This window comes from Myotis myotis, unplaced genomic scaffold, assembly GCF_014108235.1.
Source record: "Myotis myotis isolate mMyoMyo1 unplaced genomic scaffold, mMyoMyo1.p scaffold_m19_p_7, whole genome shotgun sequence".
NCBI classification, from domain to species: domain Eukaryota; kingdom Metazoa; phylum Chordata; class Mammalia; order Chiroptera; family Vespertilionidae; genus Myotis; species Myotis myotis.
The window spans coordinates 67,324,807-67,346,702 of NW_023416379.1; the positions used below are offsets into that span (position 1 = coordinate 67,324,807).

General features: G+C 36.7%; 1 protein-coding gene across 2 annotated transcripts in view; it reads right to left on the bottom strand.

Annotated features, from left to right (window-relative positions):
• Positions 1–21,896, bottom strand: part of ADGRB3 (adhesion G protein-coupled receptor B3) — a 689,753-nt gene that overhangs the window by 2,189 nt on the left and 665,668 nt on the right. For both annotated transcript variants that reach the window (XM_036318196.1, XM_036318195.1), the window contains 2 exons: positions 15,749–15,784; positions 5,484–5,588 (listed from right to left, as the gene is read on the bottom strand). In XM_036318196.1, the coding sequence (XP_036174089.1) occupies positions 5,484–5,588; positions 15,749–15,784 (141 nt within the window). The remainder of the gene's footprint in view (positions 1–5,483; positions 5,589–15,748; positions 15,785–21,896) is intronic.

The window sequence follows — 21,896 nt, forward strand, 5'->3', positions numbered from 1 at the left end:
AGGCCACTAGTGTAATAACAAAAACAGTTACCCAAACTGGCCATATTTCATAAAATGAATTTTTATTAGTATTGTTGCTTAGTTTTCCTTCAAAAAATTATCGTTTTTAGAATATTTAAAATGCTGTTATGCATTTCCCACAATTTTTTTTATATATTTGGGTGGCACAGTAATTTTATAAAAATGATTTTTCTGTTCAAAGAGCACAGCTTTTTAGAAAATATATCCAGCAATATAAGGTTTTGTTTCTTTTTTAAACCTCTCTACCAGGTGCCCTTCCTTCTTATGTTTCATAGTATACAACCTCTTGCTACCTATGATTTAAGTCCTGCCTAATTATGACTCCACCTAAACCTTCCACGTTATATGTTATAGATGCTCAATAAATATGAGTAGACACATCAGTTGAGGTTTCTATAGCCTAACATGTTACTAACTGGAATGGGATAGACTAAGCTGAGTAACATCAAAGAACAAGAAGGCAATCATGACTGAAAGCTCCTTAGAGAAAATTAAACAAAAACAACTATAGACACTGAGTGTGTCCTTTATCCCCCTCCCCACCCCCAAATTCTGGCCTTTTACTAAATATAATCAAATTAGTGGGGGAGGGAGGGCATAAAACAAGTACTTGAATTATTAACTGCATTCAGTATATTAAAAATCATTCTAAAGAAAAAAGACAAACTGTAGAAATATTTATCATAACTAGAAAATAAATTATTAAAAATCCTAAATACAATAGATATTTTCAGCACTTATTAGCCTTCATAATTATGACAGATAAGAAAAAAAAAGCTAATAGCAAAGATTGAATAAAAAGTTCACCTGTAGGAGCTGTGCAAGGGATTAATTCTGATTTAGTCTAATAGTCTGAAATTTTGTAAATCACCCCTTTTTTCTCCCTCCTTTTTTCCCTCTCTCCTTCCAACCAATATTTATCAGCTGCTCTGTGCTGGGCATCATATTAGGCATTAGGGAGAATAAGGTGATAAATCAAATATGGAAAAGCAGCATGATACACGCAGGTCCAAATTCCACTTGCTTCATTTCAAATGAATGTGACCTTGAGCAATTTACTCAATTTCTCTGAACCTCAAAACTTGAACATTTGTAAAACAGAGATAAGCTTTGTATTGTGGGCGAAAGGAGTTAGCAAAATGTGCAGCTCATTACCTACTTTGTGGGGTTGCAAAAATGAAAAGTGGAGCCGCCTAGTATAACATCTGGTATTTCAGAAATGCTCCCACTATAGTAATCATACTTATCATGAAGATACTTACAGTTAAATGGAGATATTTATATATATCTACAATCCAGGAAATGTGCTGTGGGAGTTCAGAGGAGAGTGTGGAGAGATGGCTTTTTTTGTGGAAAGCACATAACCTTTTCTGAGGAGAGTGACATTAGGGTTGGCTAAGAAGGATAGGTTTGGTCATGAAGACACATGTGGAGCTGGAGGTTGGGTGGTTGAACAGTTACGCATACTATGAAGTAAAAATCCAGAGAGCATGGAGATGGGACAACTCTGAGAACAAGGAGCAATTTATTTTAGTTGGATTAAAATGAATAGCAGGAAAAAAACAAACACAAAAAAAACCCAAAACAGGAAGAGGTGAATAAAGGCTTTGTATGCAGGGCTAGTAAATTTGTAATTTACGTTGTAGGCGATGGGGAATGGTTAAATGTTTGGGGGCAGTACAGCGACCTGAATCATCAGTCATCAATTGAGATGTTCACTGGTGTGAATTATGCCAAATCAAGCCACAGGGTGGATTTATCTCTCTTAGGCAAGCGCTGTGTCTAAACAAGCTTTCTGAGAAGCTAGTTTGACAGAAAGTTCAATCTTAAAAGAATTCCTGGTACGTAAAGTGTGAGTTTGTTTGCTTTGAAACAAGGAGTTTTATTATGTTTGGAACAGGTATGATTTTCCCTTTATATTTTGAAGATCAAGCACCATGGATACATGAACTAAAATGGCCAATTTTAAACTTTGTCAGAATGTCTAGATTCTAATTTTAAAGAGTATTATTGCCAGTATATGAGTGATTAACTTTCTGAGAGGTTCTATTAGTGCAGTGGTTCTCAACCTTCTGGCCCTTTAAATACAGTTCCTCATGTTGTGACCCAACCATAAAATTATTTTCGTTGCTACTTCATAACTGTAATGTTGTACTGTTATGAATCGTAATGTAAATATCTGATATGCAGTATGGTCTTAGGCGACCCCTGTGAAAGGGTCGTTCGACCGCCAAAGGGGTCGCGACCCACAGGTTGAGAACCACTGTATTAGTGGGTAATAAATTAAGGTTGGCTTTCATGTTCATCTCCTCTGGCATCCCAGCTGCAGTGTGGTCCTCACCATTGATCACAAAGGTGTAGACAACCTTTAGGTGAGAGGCCCCGTGCTTCTTTAGTGCTGAAGAGTTACTGCACCCAGCAATCAGAGAGGGACAGGCTCTGCAGAGAGGGAGGAGGTCTGGTAGTCAAGGGAAGGCGCCTACAAGCTACTGATCTTCCTGTATGGTTAAGTGTGAGAAGAGCGGAGCCCACACTCATATGGAAAGGTGTACCATTTTCAGTGGTTCAAGTGATGAGTGATAAATTGTGGAACAGCCCAAAGAGATCATTGAATTTGACAGAGCTAAGGGCCAGGGCAGGCTTTAGAGGAGGCCTCAATCTTATAAGATTCAATCAGAGTTAGTATAACTTCTTGAATTTATGCAGCAGTTTTTTATTTTTATTTTTTTAGCTAAAGTACAAAACAGAAGATATAGTCAAAATGCAACATGGGTGAAAAAGGCCTAATCAATTATATACTCAATATAAGCCAACATGCATGGAAGCTTCCAAAAATGCTAATTTGGTCTTAGGGTTGTATAAACAGAAATAGATTGTTAGCTGGACATGAGAATCCAGAGTGACCCCAAACACAGCAGAGCTGTCTGTTTCCCGTAACTCATGGGTCCAGGGGCAGGCTAGCTGTCACTTGCAGTTAAGTCCCTTCCTTCTACCAATATTGGAGACAAAGTGAAAAGGGGTATGTTTATTCTATATTCTAAAAGCAAAAATTTAGAGAAGCTCCTTGGTGGAAAAGAGATCTTGATGAGACTAGTTTGGGGTAGACATTCAAAGTAAAAGAGTTCTTTTAACAACACCTTTTCTTTGTAGTGTGATTTAAATTTTGTCCTGCCTGGAAGCAGGGAAAGGAACTAAATGGTCTTTTGCTTTGCCTTGATTTCCAAAATTCTACATAATATAATTACCATTATTTGCAGAGCTAGGCAGGTGTTTTGAGGTAGTCGCCAAAAAAAAATAAATAAATAATAAGACTTGATCGAGATTGTTTTGAAAATGTCTTTCTCTACCCAATTGTGCAGATTATCATTAGCAATATGCCATTATGAATTATATAACTGAATTAATGATAATGGACCCATTCACATACATGCTCATTATTAAAACTGAATGAGAAACATTTTTTCTGCTCTCAGATATTTAGGATAATAGTTAACCAGCAATGACAATGCTATTCTCCCTACTCCTACCTCCCAGATGATAAATATTTATAAATCTTTTTTAGAAAAGACATGTTACTATAGAAATGTGGTGTAATTAGTAGACTGTTTTGGTTGTCAGGAAACTGAGATACAGATATTTGTGCCATTAATGATTTAATAGCCAGAGCATTCCACAAGGGGAAATTACAATCATATTATAGCAGCTAGCCAGCTGTATCTGTTGCATAACCCTTTCAGATTTATAAACATAACCCTCTCTTTTTAGTTTAAACAAATAAAGTTTCTTCAGTTTATTTCAATGTTAGCTTTCAGTATTCCAAAATGAGTAGCTAATGTGTTTGGGTCTAATCTCAATGATGCAATTCTCATTTGTCTGCTAACTAAAAATTGACAGCTTAATATTTGGAGATGAGAGAACCACTCATTACATTGAAGTGTCTTCTACATGTCTAGCTTTGTGATGGTGATCTCACATAATGCACGATTCCTCCTATAAGGAGGAAAATAGGTGATATATACCTATTTACTGAACAGAGCCAAAGTGTATAGTATTTATTATATCCATCATTTAATAAACACAGATTGAACTATTATAGACATGCAATAAATCAAGAAAAGCCCTTTTTTGGTAACTTACCATGACCAGGACTATACTAGTACTGAGAGGAACACAAGAAAAACATAAACATAAAGATACATAAATTATTATGCTTCAAAAGTTAATGTTATTGATTGGGAAGCTGGGACTAAGACTCATGACACATATAAAATAGTCACTAAAGTTTGAGGTGATCAAACACCATGTACCTTAGCGTGATAGATAGATGATAGATAGATAGATAGATAGATAGATATAGATACTCAAAACCCCAGATGATGGACTGCAGAGGTTCAGGAAAAGGAAGAACACCATAGTGGAGTGAAGAGTAGTGTCAAGTAGCAACCCAGCTCTCTTTCTTACAGCTGAGTCTTAGCTTCTGACCCTCTCAAGTGCCCTACCTGCTTTGGAACGTGCTGTGAGACACGAAGGAAACACATATTACTATGTTCTATGCTCGATTTAAGAGAAAATAGAACTTTAGGGACCTGAGAATGCAACTTCCTCAGGATCAGATAGTTCTTGGTGAGCTTCCTACTAGTACACTGATTTCTAGACTCACAAATAATTATGCAGCTTCTGTAGAGCTCTGACTGCGCCATGCATGTAGTAACCACAAAATATCATTTTATTTGATGAAGTCAGATGTTAGGATTGTAGTAGTGGGAATGAATGAGAAGAGAATGGTCACATCAGCAGTCAAAGCCCTCAGTGTTGATGTGTATCCCAAATCTCCTGGAAATAAAACCGACCACTCTGGTTTCAGGTAACATTTTATAACCTTAAAATGCAGGCCTGCCGAAACTGGTTTGGCTCAGTGGATAGAGTGTCGGCCTGCGGACTGAAGGGTCCCAGGTTCGATTCTGGTCAAGGGCATGTACCTGGGTTGCGGGCATATCCCCAGTGGGAGATGTGCAGGAGACAGCTGATCGATGTTTCTCTCTCATCAATGTTTCTGACTCTCTATCTCTCTCCCTTCCTCTCTGTAAAAAATCAATAAAATATATTAAAAAAAAATGCAGGCCTTCAAAAAAATGGAAAAAATTAATTATCTGTATATTGAGTTAATTTTTAACTCTGATAAAAATGCCACGTGAAGCTAACATATTTTTGATATATAACTAATTTCAATTAAAACTTATAAATGAGAGCATCTGAAATCTGAATAAAAATGCTTTAAGATTCTGTCATTCCTAATTTGCCTCTTAGCTCATTCCAAAGTACATTTTGGGGGGGTTATTTTTTTCTACAGATCCAAGTCTTGTTCCCAAGACAAATAGGAGCTCCTGGAGGGCAGGGATAATAGCTAATGGGACACATTATTAGCATGGCATCAAGTACTGATGAAGCAAAAAAATACTCACCATACTGCTTGTATTTGGTATATCCCGAAATCTGTCCAAAGTTTGAAATTTCTGATTTAGTTCCTGAAACAGTTCCATATGCCTCTTCCTTGTATGCATGACCTTCTGCAAAAGACACCAGGATAGTTCTCATTTCTAATTTGATTAATGCATTAGGAAAAGAAATTTAATAGATTTGCCTTATTAATAAGGGAAATTAAGTTTGGCAGGAACCAGGAGGTCCCAAAAGGTGCTATAGATGCAAATGACTTCCACCAAATCCTTGTCTTATAGTCAGCACTGCTTGAACATGAAAAATTGGCTTTTTCTTCTACTTACAAGATTACCAAAAAATAGGTTTCTCTTGTGGGTGCATTAAAAATGTAGCAGTCATTCCTGTGTAGGATTTTCATCATTTAGAGTTAAAACTGTTTTACAAAAATTGTTACATTGTAAGAAAACACACACCAAAACTTGGACTTGTAAAGCACCTGAGTCTCTCAATGTTTGCTATGGGAAATATTACTTTTTAATGTTTTATTTCTATAAACACTAAAATCCTAGCTGACTGCACTAAAGGGGGAACTGAATCCCAGGCCCTGCCATTTAAGACTGACTCAAAGCACTGAAGTGTCTGAAATAATAGGTAAGATCTAAAATCTTATACTTTCCATGTGAATACTGATAGAGTTTCGCACAAAGAAAAATCTGACCCATAGGTTTCATATATTTATTCATGAGATGGTACTGAATCTTAACAATTAGGATTCAGAGCATAAATTGTGTGTTTGAAGAGTTCCTAAAAATCACAGACACAAATATATATATTGATACTCTTCATCTCTGGTTATAGTTTTTTCTCCCAACTTCACATTAACTGAACAAATAGAGTCATACATAAAAATGATCTTGGGTTAAGTAACATGGACTGAATCTTCTATCACAGAGCATTTAAAAGAGCACACATAAAGAAGAATAAAATAATAAATTCCCTATATTTAAAAGTGTTATTTTAAAGGAGAAAATACCTTTCTCAATTTTGATTTTTACAAGTTAAAAATATAGTATCTTGTGATTATCTAAGTTACGTCTTCATGTTTGTGCAAGATTTTACAGTATTTTTAAGCATGTGTTTCATAACTTACCATTTCCTCATGTGTATTGCATAGGTATATTATATTATGCCTACCCTATAATTTGAACTTTTGGTCTGTTGTTTTAATTGCCAAATATTTTCAAAAGTAAGGATTTGTTTTGAAAAAGAAATATATTGTTAGGGGAAGATCTATAATGCATAGTTGGAGTGTCATCCCATAGACCAAAAAGGTGGCAGGTTCCAATCCTGGTTGGGACAACTGATTAATGTTTCTCTCTTCCTCTCCCTTAGTCTCTCTCTAAAATCAATAAAAACATATCCTTGGGTGAGGATTAAAAAAAAAACCTTATTCTCTTTTATGTCAACTTTAATGTTCCATATTTAATGGATCTGTATTTAGGCAATACTTTGTTTAGCTAATTCTCTTTTTATTAGCCTACTTTTATTTGAGATAATTCTGCTATTTCAAGTCTTGCTACAACTACATTATTTTCATCTCTACTCCTCTTAGCTCTAAGAACTGTTGTTGACAAATCAAGTGGTTGAGGATGAGAACATGGCAACATTACTCATTATGGGGACATGAAACATAGCAAGCAATTATAGAGCGATTAACTTCCCATCAGTTTTGGGGAGAGTACAGGAAACAGATTTGCAGGATTTACAGGGAAACACCAGGCAAACATAATTTGACTAGTGATGGCTGATAGAGATTTATAAGAGGGAGGATTTGCATAAGCAACTCCATAGAGGGATTCTGAGGACCACGCAGCTGGCAAACATATTGCAGTACATTCTATCCTAGGGGAGGCAGATATCCCCACTCATTAGCAGGTCCTGAGACACTGATTAAAATACGGATTTGTGGACAAGGAATACCTTTTTTGAAAAGTATAGTAGTCAGTATACTGATGACTGGTTCTAATTTACAAATAGTATTTTTAATGATCATGAATCTTACTATGTAGCTATTTTCTGCTAAGGTGTAGTAGCAGTGATGCCACACAATTGACATTTCTTTAAAGGTATTTCATTCTGTTAGATAATACACCACATGTTGTTCTAGATGCTGCAGTAACAATGGTGTGCAAAACCTGGCATAGTTCCTGCCTTCTTATAACTTGAGATACAATGAAGACATAGGCATTAATCACATAACTCAAATACATGTTAAATTAGAGCTGTGATAAGGAAAACAAATGGCAGTGTTATAAGAGTAAGTGATAGGGGAATTTGCTAAAAGAAATGTAAGTAAATGATTCCTACATTTTAATGTATTCATATTTAAGTGGAAAGTTCTTAAATCAGTTCTCCCTGTATATTGTCTGTTCCCTTTTTTGTTTGCTGAAATTCAGAGAATTGCTGGTATAATTTTTATCTTATACCTAAATTCCCTTCCCTCAATGAGCTTGTCCTTTCCCAAAGACAAGGAACTCATTGTCTTCTAAGATAGTTGATATTATTAGCACAGCTCCTCCGTTTTAAGGTGGGCATGTGATTTTGTGCAGTCTCCTTTTATCTTTCAACTCATGAGAGGACTGTCACTTTGCAGTGGGGAGCTAGCAGCACTTCCCCATGCTATTGAAAATGTGAATCAAGACCCCTACCGTCCCCTGGCCAAGAGGTAAATGCTTTCCATACCCTTCCAACAAAGTTCTCTTTTGTTTGTTAAAGACACTCTGTCTCTTGCAACCAAATACCTCTATTAGATAAAGCAAGTTTAATGACTCAAAGACTCAAATATACCTCATAGAAATGAGGATACATTAGCTGCCTGGAATGTTTATAATCATATTCGGACTGAATGGGCAGCATCTGATTCTGAATTGAGTAGATTTTGAGAAACTGGATTTCTTAGAATATACTCAAAATATATGTGGTAGACACCAATGTTATATAACCAAAAAGCATTTTGCAATGTTCTACATAGGTTCACGAGAGCTCCTCTGAATATTAAAGCTCAAGGACTCAAATTAATTTGGAAACAAAAAAAATATGGATGCTGCAATCTGGGGCCTTTCCTACCAAAAAAACACAAAACATTAATTGCAAATATATCTTCATGTCAGATAATCTTTTTAATTTGAAATTCCCACTTAGGTGCTGCCAGAAATCACCATAGCAATGATGGCCTGGTAGTTCTGACAGAAGTACCACATTAGAACTGCTAATCGACAACTCATGGATCTGTCATGGGCATGATTCCTTCCTGTTCACAAACAAGTGTTTCTTTCAGCTTTTTAGTGGGGAAGTTTCCAATGACAGGAGAGCTGGCAGCACAGAAAATATTGGAGAGTTTCTGATTCAGCAATGTTTGAGGATAAAAACTTAGCTGTGGTTTTACTTTTAACAAGTAATAAGTGTTCCCCTTATTTACCTCTCAGAATAATTATTTCTTTATAGCACTCATGCTTTTGATAGGTTTAACCACCCAATGAGAATTTTGCATGTTTATAAATCTTACTGGTCCATTTTAATGGTTATTTGGGGGTTTTTACTAACCTTAGGGTTTATTTATTTATCTTGTTCTTTCTTCTGTGACTCATCCTGTGTCCCAAAATAATTGACTTCTGTGTGAAAAACTCAATTTAGAACTCAGTTTTCTAAAACTTTGTAATGATGAAATTTTAACTCATGGATTTTCTACTCCTTCGGTTACAATACCTGTCAGCTATTAAAGGCATCTTTTGTAATAAAGATAAAGGCTTGGTAATGCGCCCTTTCACTCAAATTATTATCACTCAACATTTTTTGAAGCTGTGTATGAACCTGTACCCTAACTGCACAAAAAAATAATGTCTCATGAAAGGTTTGTGTTTCTTTGCAGCCTTTTAATTGTTGATATTAGAGAAAAAAAATGATAAACTGTAAAGCACTTTCTTGGAATTTGTTATTTTAAAAAACATCAGGATGTAAACAATCTGTCTGTCTATCTTGAGCATCTACGATATCCCAGGTGATTTCCTCGATGAAATACCTGGGTTATGTCAAATCTAAGAACTCTAGGTCTGGACAAACTTGGATTTAGATCTCATTCTATCACTTTCAAGTTGTGTGGTCTGAGGCACGAAATCCAATCATCCTTTCGCCCCAGTTTTAGTAGCCTGAATAACCTTGCAGGGTTGTTTTGAAGATTTAAAAAGGGATGTAAGTCACTTATCAGTGGAGACCCAGATAAGAGCCACTTAACAGGTTAAGTGCCCAGCCTGTTTCGTCTTCCGGACTGAAAGTATAGTGTCAGTCACCAGTGATTGACATGGCGCTTAAGAAATGTAGCCATTATTATCTTTCTTAATCCTCACAATGACCCTGGGAGGTAGCAGTCATCGTCTCATTAGGAGACTGAAGCTCAAGAGGATCAGTCAAGCTCTCTGGCTCACACAGGTGGTGAGAGAGCTGAAATTCATTCTATTCCACAGTTGATTTTCAGTGCATGCTGCTATCTTAGATGTATCCCAGAGATGCAGGGAACGTCCTCCTCTGGACTGTTCAAGTCTGTGATTATGCTATTCAGGTGGAAAAGGAGATGAAACAATCTAGGGTGGGTTAGCTGCCTTTTGTCATGAGCCCATAAACTGGATATTGATCACCTGCAACTATCCCACAGGTCTGCATTAATCTTTTGAAAGGTTGGTCTTCATATCTCTCTCTGAACACCTTTTGGACAGTGACTTAGTATCCCTGCCACTTAGCACAGTGTTTGGCATTCAGCAGGTGTTGGGTAAGTGTGCATGGAATAAATTGAATGAATGAGATGGCATGGGCATATTGACCAGGGAAGATGCCTGTACAGGGAGGGCCGTCATAAATCTGGCCTTCTCTCCTATTGAAGAGGTTTCCCCACTGGAAGGAAGGCTCTTTTCCTTGGCCCCAGGCAGGAACCCTGCCTTCTCCCCCTTCTCATCCTATTGTTCTCCCATATTTTCCTTATCAGTAGCTCATAAAGGGCCTGTAGGAAGGTTTGATAAAAATAGTTTAGAGGTTCTCCCTTTTAAATTCAAAAATTGGATTATAGAGTTGGGATTTCTTTAAGTCTGAATTACACAGGATAAGATAGGCATTACTATATTCAGACTTTTACCAACAGAAAAGGTGCTAGAAAAAGTTGGAGAATTTTCTGACTATAAACTTTAGATTATGGGGCCTGGAAATCATCTGCTGATAGGAATTAGAAACCACTTTGCCTGAATTAACTTTACCAGCCTTAGAAGTTTATATACTTCTATTGCTACTGTCCATATTTACTGTTCTAAACCTATGGCTATTTTTATTCTTTACTGCTTTGCATAGAAGGCTTACATCCAGAGTGGCTGTTAATACTAGTCTGAAATGAATGTCAAAACTCTTGTTATGGAAACAACACACATTGCAGAAATTTAGCTTGATTTTAGTGAAACAGGAAGGGAGAGGGATAGATAGAAATATCGATCAAATGCCTCCTGTACACCCCCTACTAGGGATGGAGCCTGCAACCTGGGCATGTGCCCTCACCTGGAATCTAACCAATGACCTCTGGGTTCATGAGTCAACACTCAACCACTAAGGTAGCAGGGTCTTAGCTTGATTTGTAAAGCTGGGTGGGAACAGAATGTTTTATGTACCTTTCCTTAGCCGGAGTCCCAATGTAGCCACTTGAACTGCCTGACATAGTATCCTTGGTTTCAAGTATGTTTCTATTTGAATAAATAGCACCCAGGGCTTAAAAGAAACTAGACAAAAGGGTCTGATAAACTGAATATATATATACATACATAATACATATACATATTTTGTCACTGTCAACAGTACACTTGGCTACAAATAACTTCGCAGCAGTGTAAATTTAGTAATATAGAAGAGAGAGATGTAACTAGTACTGCACTGCTCAAGCTTTTCCTTGGGGATGTGCACTGATTGCCCAGCAAGTGCATTTACTGCTGGGGGTCAGGTCAGGGACAAAGCAGGGAGGGGCCTAGATGTTTCTTAGGATTCATATGCTTTAATTTAGAAATTAACATAAAATGTATCTTCTATGTCAGCGATTTTCAATCAGTGTGCCAAAAGAACTTTTAAAACATTATGCAATACCTGACTATTAAGTCAGGAGCACTAACCTCTTTTCCCTTATATTGTCAAATAAAAAAATAACAGCCAACACAATAGCCGAATAGCATGAACAAATCCAATCAGTAAAAAATATATTTTTTGGTATGCCGCATAATTTTAGTATTTAGTTTATGTGTCATGAGATGGAAAAAAAATTGAAAACCTCTGTTCTATGCCATAGTTTCCCTGTCTTCATAGTGATCTAAAATGACAAAGTAATATTTTATCTTAACTATGTTTCCCAAGATCTTTTAGGCCATGGTTAATATAGATTAATATAGATCTGTGCTTCCTTGTGCCCTCTGCTCACCTTTACCTCTCTCCAGTTTGAAAAGCGAAAAGGGTATGTGATGTGTGATGCTCACTAGGAACTTCTAAGGTGTTTATAAGAGCCTGCATGGTTCCCATAGAAGAATATGACAAGGTTTATTTCCATATTTTTGGAAGAGAAAATAAATAATTAGCATGGAATGGAAAACAATGCCTATTATAGTTTCAGAATGGATGTTTATACTTACATTACTAAGAATTACCTGAGCTTCATCATCAACCCATACAGAAAGTTTAAACTACTTGCCTAATATTTCTGATTTAACACTGTTAGACATCTTAATTCCTATAGTATTAAATGCAACTCATCCTAACAAGGTGTCTTAATTTCCCTGGATCTGTTGATAGTACTAGAAACCCAGGCTCAGGCCTGCAAAGTCAAGGACAAATTCCATAGATCTTGACTCTACCCATCTACCCATCCCCTTCTTACCCTATCACTTCTAGGAAATGGACCTTATTATTTCTTACCTGGACTAGTTACTTTCTAATTTGTAGAAAGTAACTTTCAACATTCACATTCACCCTATTCCAACCTATCCTTCCTATTACTGCCATATTAATCTTTCCAAGCACAGATCATAGCAAATCATTCCTCACTAAAAAACAAAACAAAATACAACAGAGAAGCCCTAGCAGCTTTTAGTAACAAATCAGGTAAAATTTCCTCTCTTAGGGTATAAGTTCTTTGCAGTATGGTTTCTAAATTACCTCCCCTGTCTATTCTTTTTTTTTTCATAGGTTCCATGTTTCAGTGACATACAACTTGCTTCTTGTTTCTTGAGCATGTCATCACACCTTAGCCAACTTCTACCTGCCATTCACCTCCTTGAGTTACATATGATGTGGATATCTTTGTGGTGTCACCTCCATAGCTGTCAATCCATATACTGGTCTCTGCCTCAGTTTAGATACAGTGTTGGTTAACTTTTTGTTTGTTTTTGTTAATGATCACCTGAGGATATTTTTCCATTGGATTTTTAGGGAGAGTGGAAGAAGGAGGGAAAGACAGAAACATCAATGTGAGAGAGACACATCCATTGGTTACCTCCTGCATGCACCCCAACCAGGACCCAGCCTGCAATCAAGGTACATGCCCTTGACCAGAATTGAACCCGGGACCTTTTGGTCCTCAGGCCAATGCTCTATTCATTGAGCCAAACTGCCTAGGGTGGTTAACTTTTTATTAAAGCAAAAAGTTACTGAATGTTCACTATATTACAAATCTCTGCTTGGAGCTAGGAATACAGATCCAATAAGAGGTTTGGTCACAGAATATCAGTGTAGTATTTTTTGTATATTTTCCAAGAACCAGTGTTCTACCATTTTATGACTAGTCAACACTTAGTTCTGTTTATTCCAAGAATACAGTGTTGTTTTAGGGATGGTTACATGGAAGGACTTTTTCTCAGCTATAGTGCTTACTAGCCACAGAGTTTTATGGGTGTATGAGTTGTATTATCCTGTGTAAATTCTCTGGCATGTGTAAGGCTTAAAGTCTGAAGGAGAAATGCTTTCAGGAGTCCAGAAGGCAGTTTGTTTGTCAGTGGCAAAATGCCTAATTTAGCCATTGTGTGGTAAAGCTTATGGGCTGGAGAGCTATCAGGAAGCTTGACATAAACAAGTTAGATTCATGCACACTAAATTAAAAGGGGAAGAAGATAACTTAGACTTCTTCGAGGGCCATCCAAAGTAAAAATAGATTGTATTCAAACTCATCAGCATTTAAATTTTTTTCTGATTATAATTTGAGATATCTGCCACAGAACTAAAGTTGTATATTGACTAAGGGAAATAGTACTATTACATGATTTGTAAAGAAAAACCAATAGCTCAAAGTTATTTCCCCCCACGTTTTAATGCCTTTTGCAATCATGCAATAACTATAGCAATTAATGAGCTAAAAAATATCCACGGTTGTCATGCTACAACATCTCTTCATCAATATGTTTTGAAAATACCATGTTATATGTAAGAATAGAATACTAAAGCAGCGAAAGAAGTATCAGCTTAAGGAATCTGCAACCAGTTGCCATAGAGAATATATTTTTAAAAAAAGAAAGTTTTTCTAATGCTCTAAGTGACACGGTATGATTAGATTTCTTTTCAGTGCTTGAGATTACATAATTTTGGCTGGTTGCACTGAGGCTTAATTTTTGATGTAGGTTTTCATAGTTTGTGTCCCCGATGCCAGTGGGTTAATTCCCACCTCCTTGTCTTTGTTCTACCCTTACAACTTACTGCTTTTAGGCCAATACAACACACACACAATATGATCTTCTGTTTTTTACTAACTGAAGAATGGGGAGGGGTATCTATCCCTTTAAAAGTACTTAAGAGCCCTAGCCGGTGGGCTCAGTGGTTGAAGGGTCAACCAAAGGACTGAAGGGTTCTGAGTTCAATTCCAGTCAAGGGCACATATCTTGGTTGCAGGCTCTATCCCTGGCTTGGGCACATGTAGGGGGCAACCAATCAATGTGTCTGTCTCTCCCCCACCCTTTCATTCTGTTTCAATGGAAAAAATATCCTCAGGTGAGAATTAACAACAACAAGAAAGTACTAAAGAACTTAAAAGTAGAAGATTGCTGAATTTATTCTCTTTGAATTTATAGTCCTTATCTTTTTGCCATAAAAACTTAGGATATAATAAAATATTCATCCCATGTCAGATTGCTACAATTGAGCCATGTCAGTACTAACTGCTATATTCTTTATCTTCATTTAGTATCCTATACAAATACTACTGAAATATTTCTAAAAAAGACTTATATTTTTTACTCTATTCAGGGTAAAACCAGACCTTGTTTACTATTGCAATAAATAAAAACAATTAAATCTCATTTTTGATACCTCATGTATGTTACTGAGCAACAGCATTCATTTACGTAAATGAAATGATTAAATTATGACTTGCCATGTTCTAGGAGGCTCCCGTAATTTTAGGAATATCAGCTAAGAATATTGTTTTATGTAAGCATCACAACAGCACAAATATGTTGGAGCAATTTATGATGTAGTCTATCCAATTATATCAGCAGGCTATGAATCATCTCCAATTATCAAGATGCATAAGTGCATTTTATGTGATGCTCAAACACCATTAATTTAGTGCTTAGCATAAACTGTTCAAATGGCATGATTTCAGTAATTTCTAGCACCGATATTGCAGCATCAATATAAATTCAATGTAAATTGGAAAATGAAGATCTTCATCTTTATATCTGTGAAAAGGCATTTACTAAACACAGGAGCAGATTGAACCTACACTTGCTATTGGAAAAAAGAATCTGGAATGTACCTGAGAGAACCTAAATCATAGGAGTCAAAACACAGGCAAGTAAATCCCAGAGAAAGCCTAGCTAGCCAGCCAAGGCATCCCCATGGTCTCTCTTACAGCTGTCACTAAGTAAAACAGTTATAATTGTTTTAAATATGAAAGATTAAAGATCGAACATTCCCACCTCCCCGCAAACTGAACTGACCAAGTTCAGGCCTTACCATAAGTTACCCACATATGTTGCCATTTATAAAATGATTCCTCACTCCTCACTTGTCTGGAAAATCTCTGTTTAGCATATATTTAAGTAATTAGAGCCTTAAAATTTTTTTCTATAACTAATATAGGTTTTAATTAAAAATTAAAAATTTTTTCACTTCTCATTTAATTTAGAAAAGAACCTCGATATAGTTGCACAGAGTAATGTGTTTAAGTAATTATATATCAATTTTAAATTCAAGTAATTAAAATTATTTTTAAAAAATCTTAGAAACTTACCTCAAAGTCAAGGTCTGAATATCGTGATTTTCTTCTCTGTTAGATATTTTTTTAAAAGAAGAAAAACCAATAAAGTTGTTTTTAGTCATTGAAATGAAAATTATTTTCAGTAAAATAATTCTGCTTTTTTATAAGTATTGCCTTCTCATAAAAATAATGTGAAAAGGTTTATGATTTCAAACTATTCTATACACATTATATAAAATGTAACATTATGTATCATATAAAAGAGTATAAAAATATTTCTCATCTTTATCTCTTAACTCTAATTTTTTAGTAAGGTGAAAATTTTCTTTTAAAAGTCACACAAATTTCAATATTGAAGGAGACTTGAGGTCTAGTATAGTAAAACTACTTTGGAGACAAAAGAGATTAAAAGCTGTGCAGGAGAAAACATCTAGGCATCTTAAGACCTCATACCAACTAAACTCTAAAGTTCTATGTAGATCTCACCAACAAATGTCTTATGTTTTATTTTTTTATACTCCTCCACAGGAGGGAGGAAGTCCTTCTAATTGCTGGTCCTTCCTTACGATGTCAAGTTTTTAATCATAATTTACTAAAACAAATAAATAGTCCACACCTCAGCAAAACATAGATATAATAGCTCACAGAGCTACTCTATGGCTCCAGCTCTGTTAAACAGTTCCTATAATAGAGATAAATATGCATAAATAAAATAAAGTAATTAGGCAGCAGGCCTGATAAAAATCGGTAAACATAATTAAAATGAAATTAATGTGATGATATTTTATTAGCATAGGAAAGGGTATTCTTAGCATCTGCTCCAAGAAGTCGCTGGATTCATACGATGACTGCGTATAAAAGGAGATGGCTGATAAATATAGGAAAGGTCCTCCAAATTTTCTAGTACAAAGCAAGTTTCCAATATAGGGTGTTTTTGTGGGGGAGGGAATGGGGATGAAACAGGAAAAATTAAATAATCAAAACAAGTAATCTTCAGGCAATTGTTAAAAATATTTAAACCTTTGGACAAACTTCTGTTTTATTTTTTTCCTCTTCTCCTCTCCCAATATATACAGTCTTAAGTACAGACACTTAACAAGGAATCACATCCAAGTTAGGTGGGAGACTCTTGTAACTGTGAACATTAGTAGAGACAGAAAGGCACTCATAGTTTATTGAGAAACCTGACTAAACTTCTGCTACTAGTGTTAAAATGGTCACTGTAAAACCAGACCCTCCCTATGTAACCAACTCCCCAAAGCTTATTACAGTAGACAGAAGGTAATATGCCAAACAATAATTTTGCTGTTAAAAAGAAGTTGAAAAGTTCTGAAATAATTTGATTTTGGTGGAGCTGGATTGAGAAGCCTGTCTCCATATACCGTCAAATTAAATGGAAACTCAGCACGTTGATGTCCCTTTGCTCCATGTCCCCAGCCTAGCCCAGCCCTGGTGACATCCTGGAAGGAGGGGAGTGGGCAGGCATTAACCTAGACCTCCGTTGTCATCTCCCTGCCACTGCTGTTATCTAACTGCACTATGCTAGACTCAATGTCAGTGTTCCCATTTGGCTTTTGGATGCGTTGCCTTCTTAGCACTGTGATTCAGCAGGATGCTTTTTGTAAGTATACATTAAGCAAAATTATTTCCTAATACAGCAGATCGAAGTAGGGAAACACTTAGCTTTAAGCAATTATTATGGGACATTAGCCACGAGCTTTGTGTTCTGTTTGAAAATTGAATAGTGAAATCTCATGAAAAAGGTTCAGCTAGCTAGAGAGTAAGAGGCCCTTCTGCAGTACACATTGAGGAATTCTCTGTTGCCTCTTTGAATGCAAAGCTGTCTTGCTAAAGGCTCCATGTCTTACGAGCAAGAACAAAAGATGGGAACCTAGAAAAACACCAGAGATTCTGCTTCCTAGAGCAGATGTCACCTATGTCAATGTGAAATAAGGAAAATAAAATAGATATACTCCTACAAATAGATTACCCTGTCTTCCATTTACATTTACTAAAATTAAATTCTAACATAAAGGTATGTAACAGAACAGGCAGCCTTGAGGGATTAATGAAGAAATAAACAAATGAAGCAGATTTCTATCAAAAGAGCCTAAAGATGGGAAATAAAGCAGTGAAGACTTAAAAATGAGAGCGTGGGGAAATGTGGCAAATTTTCAGAGCCCAAGAGAGGTAAAACTTTGTGTAATATTCATATCCCCACAATACTGACCAAGTATCCCAACTTTCTATATCTTATAAAGTGTTTTCACATATGAACATATTGACTATCTTATGAGATGGGTGGGAAAGTATTATTTACCATCCCCATTTTATGAATGAGAGAACTGATGGCTAGAGAAGTTAAAGTAGCTTGTCCACTTCACCTGGATAGTGAGCAAATGAGTTGGGATTCACACTCAGGTCTTCTAACTCCAAACCTTGCGTTTTCTCCACCCTCTCACTAACTGCTCAGTGGTACAAGTGATAATATTTTTGTAGCAAAGATGCCTGTTATATTTTGCAGATTGTTACTAAAACTCATCAAGAATAACATTAGAGGACCCTGTTAATCCAAGACTGACAACAGTGGACAGAGATGCTCTCTAAGCATAAAGCAAGGTAACCAGATTAACTTGCCAATTATTTTTTAAGGGAAAACATAGCAATATGATACTTTAAAGAGAAAATCTGATGCAATATACGTATTAGTGTTGAGTAAAATAACAACTATTCTAATATAGGATAGTTTATGAGCAATGATACCCTGACAAAGAGTAGCTGACTTCTCCATCTCCTATTGCAAAATCTACTTTACCTTAAAGAAATATCTGGCACTGGAAGAGTGGTGGTGTGATGGGAAAATCGGAATGTTCAGTCTGGTCAATTTTCCAGGTCAGTTTTCTGTCCTCATCTCACTAGACTTTCAGAAGGTTTGGAAAGTTAATCGTTTCCTCATTAAAACACTCAACATCGGTCAGCTTTTCCTTTTTTTCCTCCCTCTTATTTGCTGTGGATCAATCTCAAGTCTCCTTTGCTGGCTATTTCTCATCTCCCTGCCTTCTTATTGTGGAGTTCTCTCCCAGAAAATAGAATCTATTTCATGGTTTTAAATACCATCCTTTCAATTTCAAACACTCTTTCTTCTTTTTATCTCTCCCCCCCCGCCCCCCAATCACTGAAAAAGTTGTATATCTAATTGGTCAAGTTAGAAACTGAGGAATCACCCTTTTCTTCCTTCTGTTCCTCATCCTGCATGTCAAATCCATCAGCAAGAGCCATCTGTTCTACCTCCAAAATACTTCTTGATCCACCCACTCCCTCTATCTCTACTTGCATCACTTTTATGGATTACTTCAGTAGACTCCTAACTATCCTCCAGCTCTCTGTCCCAGTTCCTTTTCTCCAACCACGGGATCCTAATTCTTCCTCTTCCAATCCATCAAAGGGGTCGATGGATAGAGAAATGATAAACACAATCCTCACTTGCTTCCATTGTTTTAGAGGCCCTGCACAATCTGCTCTTTTCCTATTCCAACTTCATCTTAAAGAGCTCACCCCCTGCTACAAAGGTCTTCTAATCCTATGAGAATATTCCAAGCTCTCTCTTAGCTCAGTACCTCTGCACTGTTGTTGTTTTTTATCTGAATCCCTTTATACTTCAGAAGGCTCCCCAGACCACCTTAGATAAAGAAGTCTCTCCTTCATATTCCACAGTTATTTCTCAGAACACTACCTAGTTTCAGATGATTCATTTGTTAAAGGTTAATTATCTCTACCACACGGGCAGGATCCCCATCTCTTTTGATTACTTTTATATCCTCAACATCTAGCAGAGGGCCTGGCACAAAAGCACAGATTCACAAAATTATTGATGAATGATTGAAGGCACCGCACTGTGGCAGGTGAACAAATCCAAAGGAATGAGACTTCTTTGGGTCCCCGCTGCCCCCCTCAGGAATACTCTGGGAGAATTTGGAGAAGTAGGTGGATGACACAAACCCATTATGAATAAATCAATTGACAGCCAAGAGAATCAAGACAATTTTTAGGAAACCAGGCTTATGACTAATAGAAGAAAAAAATGCAGGATGGTACGAGGCTACTCTGAGCAATATTTGGTGAGTATATGCATAGAGGCATCGCTCCATATGTAGTTCTTATAGAATAATGAATACTCTCTCAAAGGGAATACTTCATTGTTTGTGTCACTGCATATTAAGCTGGACAGGACATTAGGAGATTCAGTGAGGAATATATTCCACTGACTAATAAATGCAATGTGATTGCCATTAAAAGATTCTCTTACAAAGTTTTTCACTCAGAAAGCTTTAATAATATGTCTGTGAATATAAAACCTGAGTAATTAATTTTAAAAAATGACTTTTATTTAAGCTAATTTTGTTTGTGTGCCAGCACAAAAGATAAAATTTCCTAATTCAGGAGTAAAACCAAAACACTAAAGAAGGCCAAGGCTTCTTTTTCTCACAGCCATATGAGAAAATAATTTAAAAAAACACCAAAAACTTGCTTTGGCAAATGTCAGTTCTGATGGTTTCTATTCATGACAGTCTCCTATATGACTGTCTCCTACTTCTCAAGTGAGGCCATAACATTTTGTCTAATACCCTGAATATCGATTTAGACCAGCATTCAAGCCTCTTCACAGACATTAAAGGTGTAATGGTAGTAAAATAATAACACAACCTCCCATCTGAAGCACTCCTTACAATTTTCAAAGGGTTTGCACATACATTATCTAATTTGATCCTCACACTAGCCATAAGGGAGGCACCTGTGGTGTGACATTATACCTAAAATGTTTTATCTCTGAAAATCATTATGCTGAGAGCCCTACAATTCATGTCTAGAGGAAAATGGGGAAACAAAAATTTAGTTTAAGAATGGTGGCCCTTTTCACCTACTTAAATTGAGATTATTTGACATGTTTTCAGATATATAGCTAAGTTTATATATAAACTAGAGGCCCAGTGCACAAAATTCGTGCACAGGGGAAAGGGGTGTCCCTCAGCCCGACCTGCACCCTCTCCAATCCAGGAGCCATCAGGGCTCCTTCTTAGGCCCACTCCCCGTGGTTCTCTGCTGTCTGCCGGGCCTGGGGGCTTCGCCACTATCGCAGCAACGAAGCCCCCACACCCTCTGTTTGCTCTCAGCGGTGGGGCTGAAAGGACTGGGGGACTCCAGCAGGGCTAAGGGGATTGGGCATCGCCATCTTTGTGACAGTGTGATGGTCAGTTTCCAGGATGGACAAAACTGGAGCTTTGTTTTTGATAAAAATCATTTTGTAACCTAGCTACCTCTGATTAACTATTAAGGGTTTCTTTATTAATAATATAACTTAAGGCAAGATTTGTCACAGGAATAGCAGAATCCACTTAATGTGTTTCATAAGAATTCAAGTGATGAGCCATATAAGGGACCATGAGGTAACCTAGATATTAGCAAGAGAAGAAGCCACTGTGCCCAGCCAGGCTGGATAGACAAAGGGAGATGGCATAATGACCTGAGCCCAGGGACCAGGTACAAGCACTCTGGAACTGCAGCTAAAGAGACACAGGGTACTGCCAAAAGCAGGGAGAAATATCCTGGGATTCTCTCTTCTCCCCCACCTCCTATCTCTCTCTTGTCTTTCCTATTGGCAGTCTTCTCACTGGCCAGAAGCCAGTGACACAGAAGCCTGTATCAACTCTGAGTGATACAGGAGAAAAGGATGAAGAATAGATCATGTGCCAACCAGGCTCAGGACATGCAGGCAAGTTGGGAAGACAGCTGGGTGAAGAAATGTTTACTATCTAGATCTAACAACTACAAGCTGTTGAAAAAATATACCAGTGTTCCATTGATTCAAAACAACTACTGGCCTATCTTCTTAACAATGATACACCTATATTTTTTCAAAAAATAAACAGAACCACAATATAAAATTTAAACTATATTTCATAGTCCTCAGTGGTTTGAGAACTATGATACCTCTTTTTCTCCCCACTTTTCCATAGCAACTGGTATCTTTTTGCTTTATTTATGTACATACTATACACTCAACAAATTTTGTTAATTAATTGAAGGTGAATAATTTAAATGCTGGCGATAATTTCATTTTTCTTAAGCAAAGAAATTAGAGCCATTGTGAGAAATTCTACCATAGTAATATTTTAATTAATCC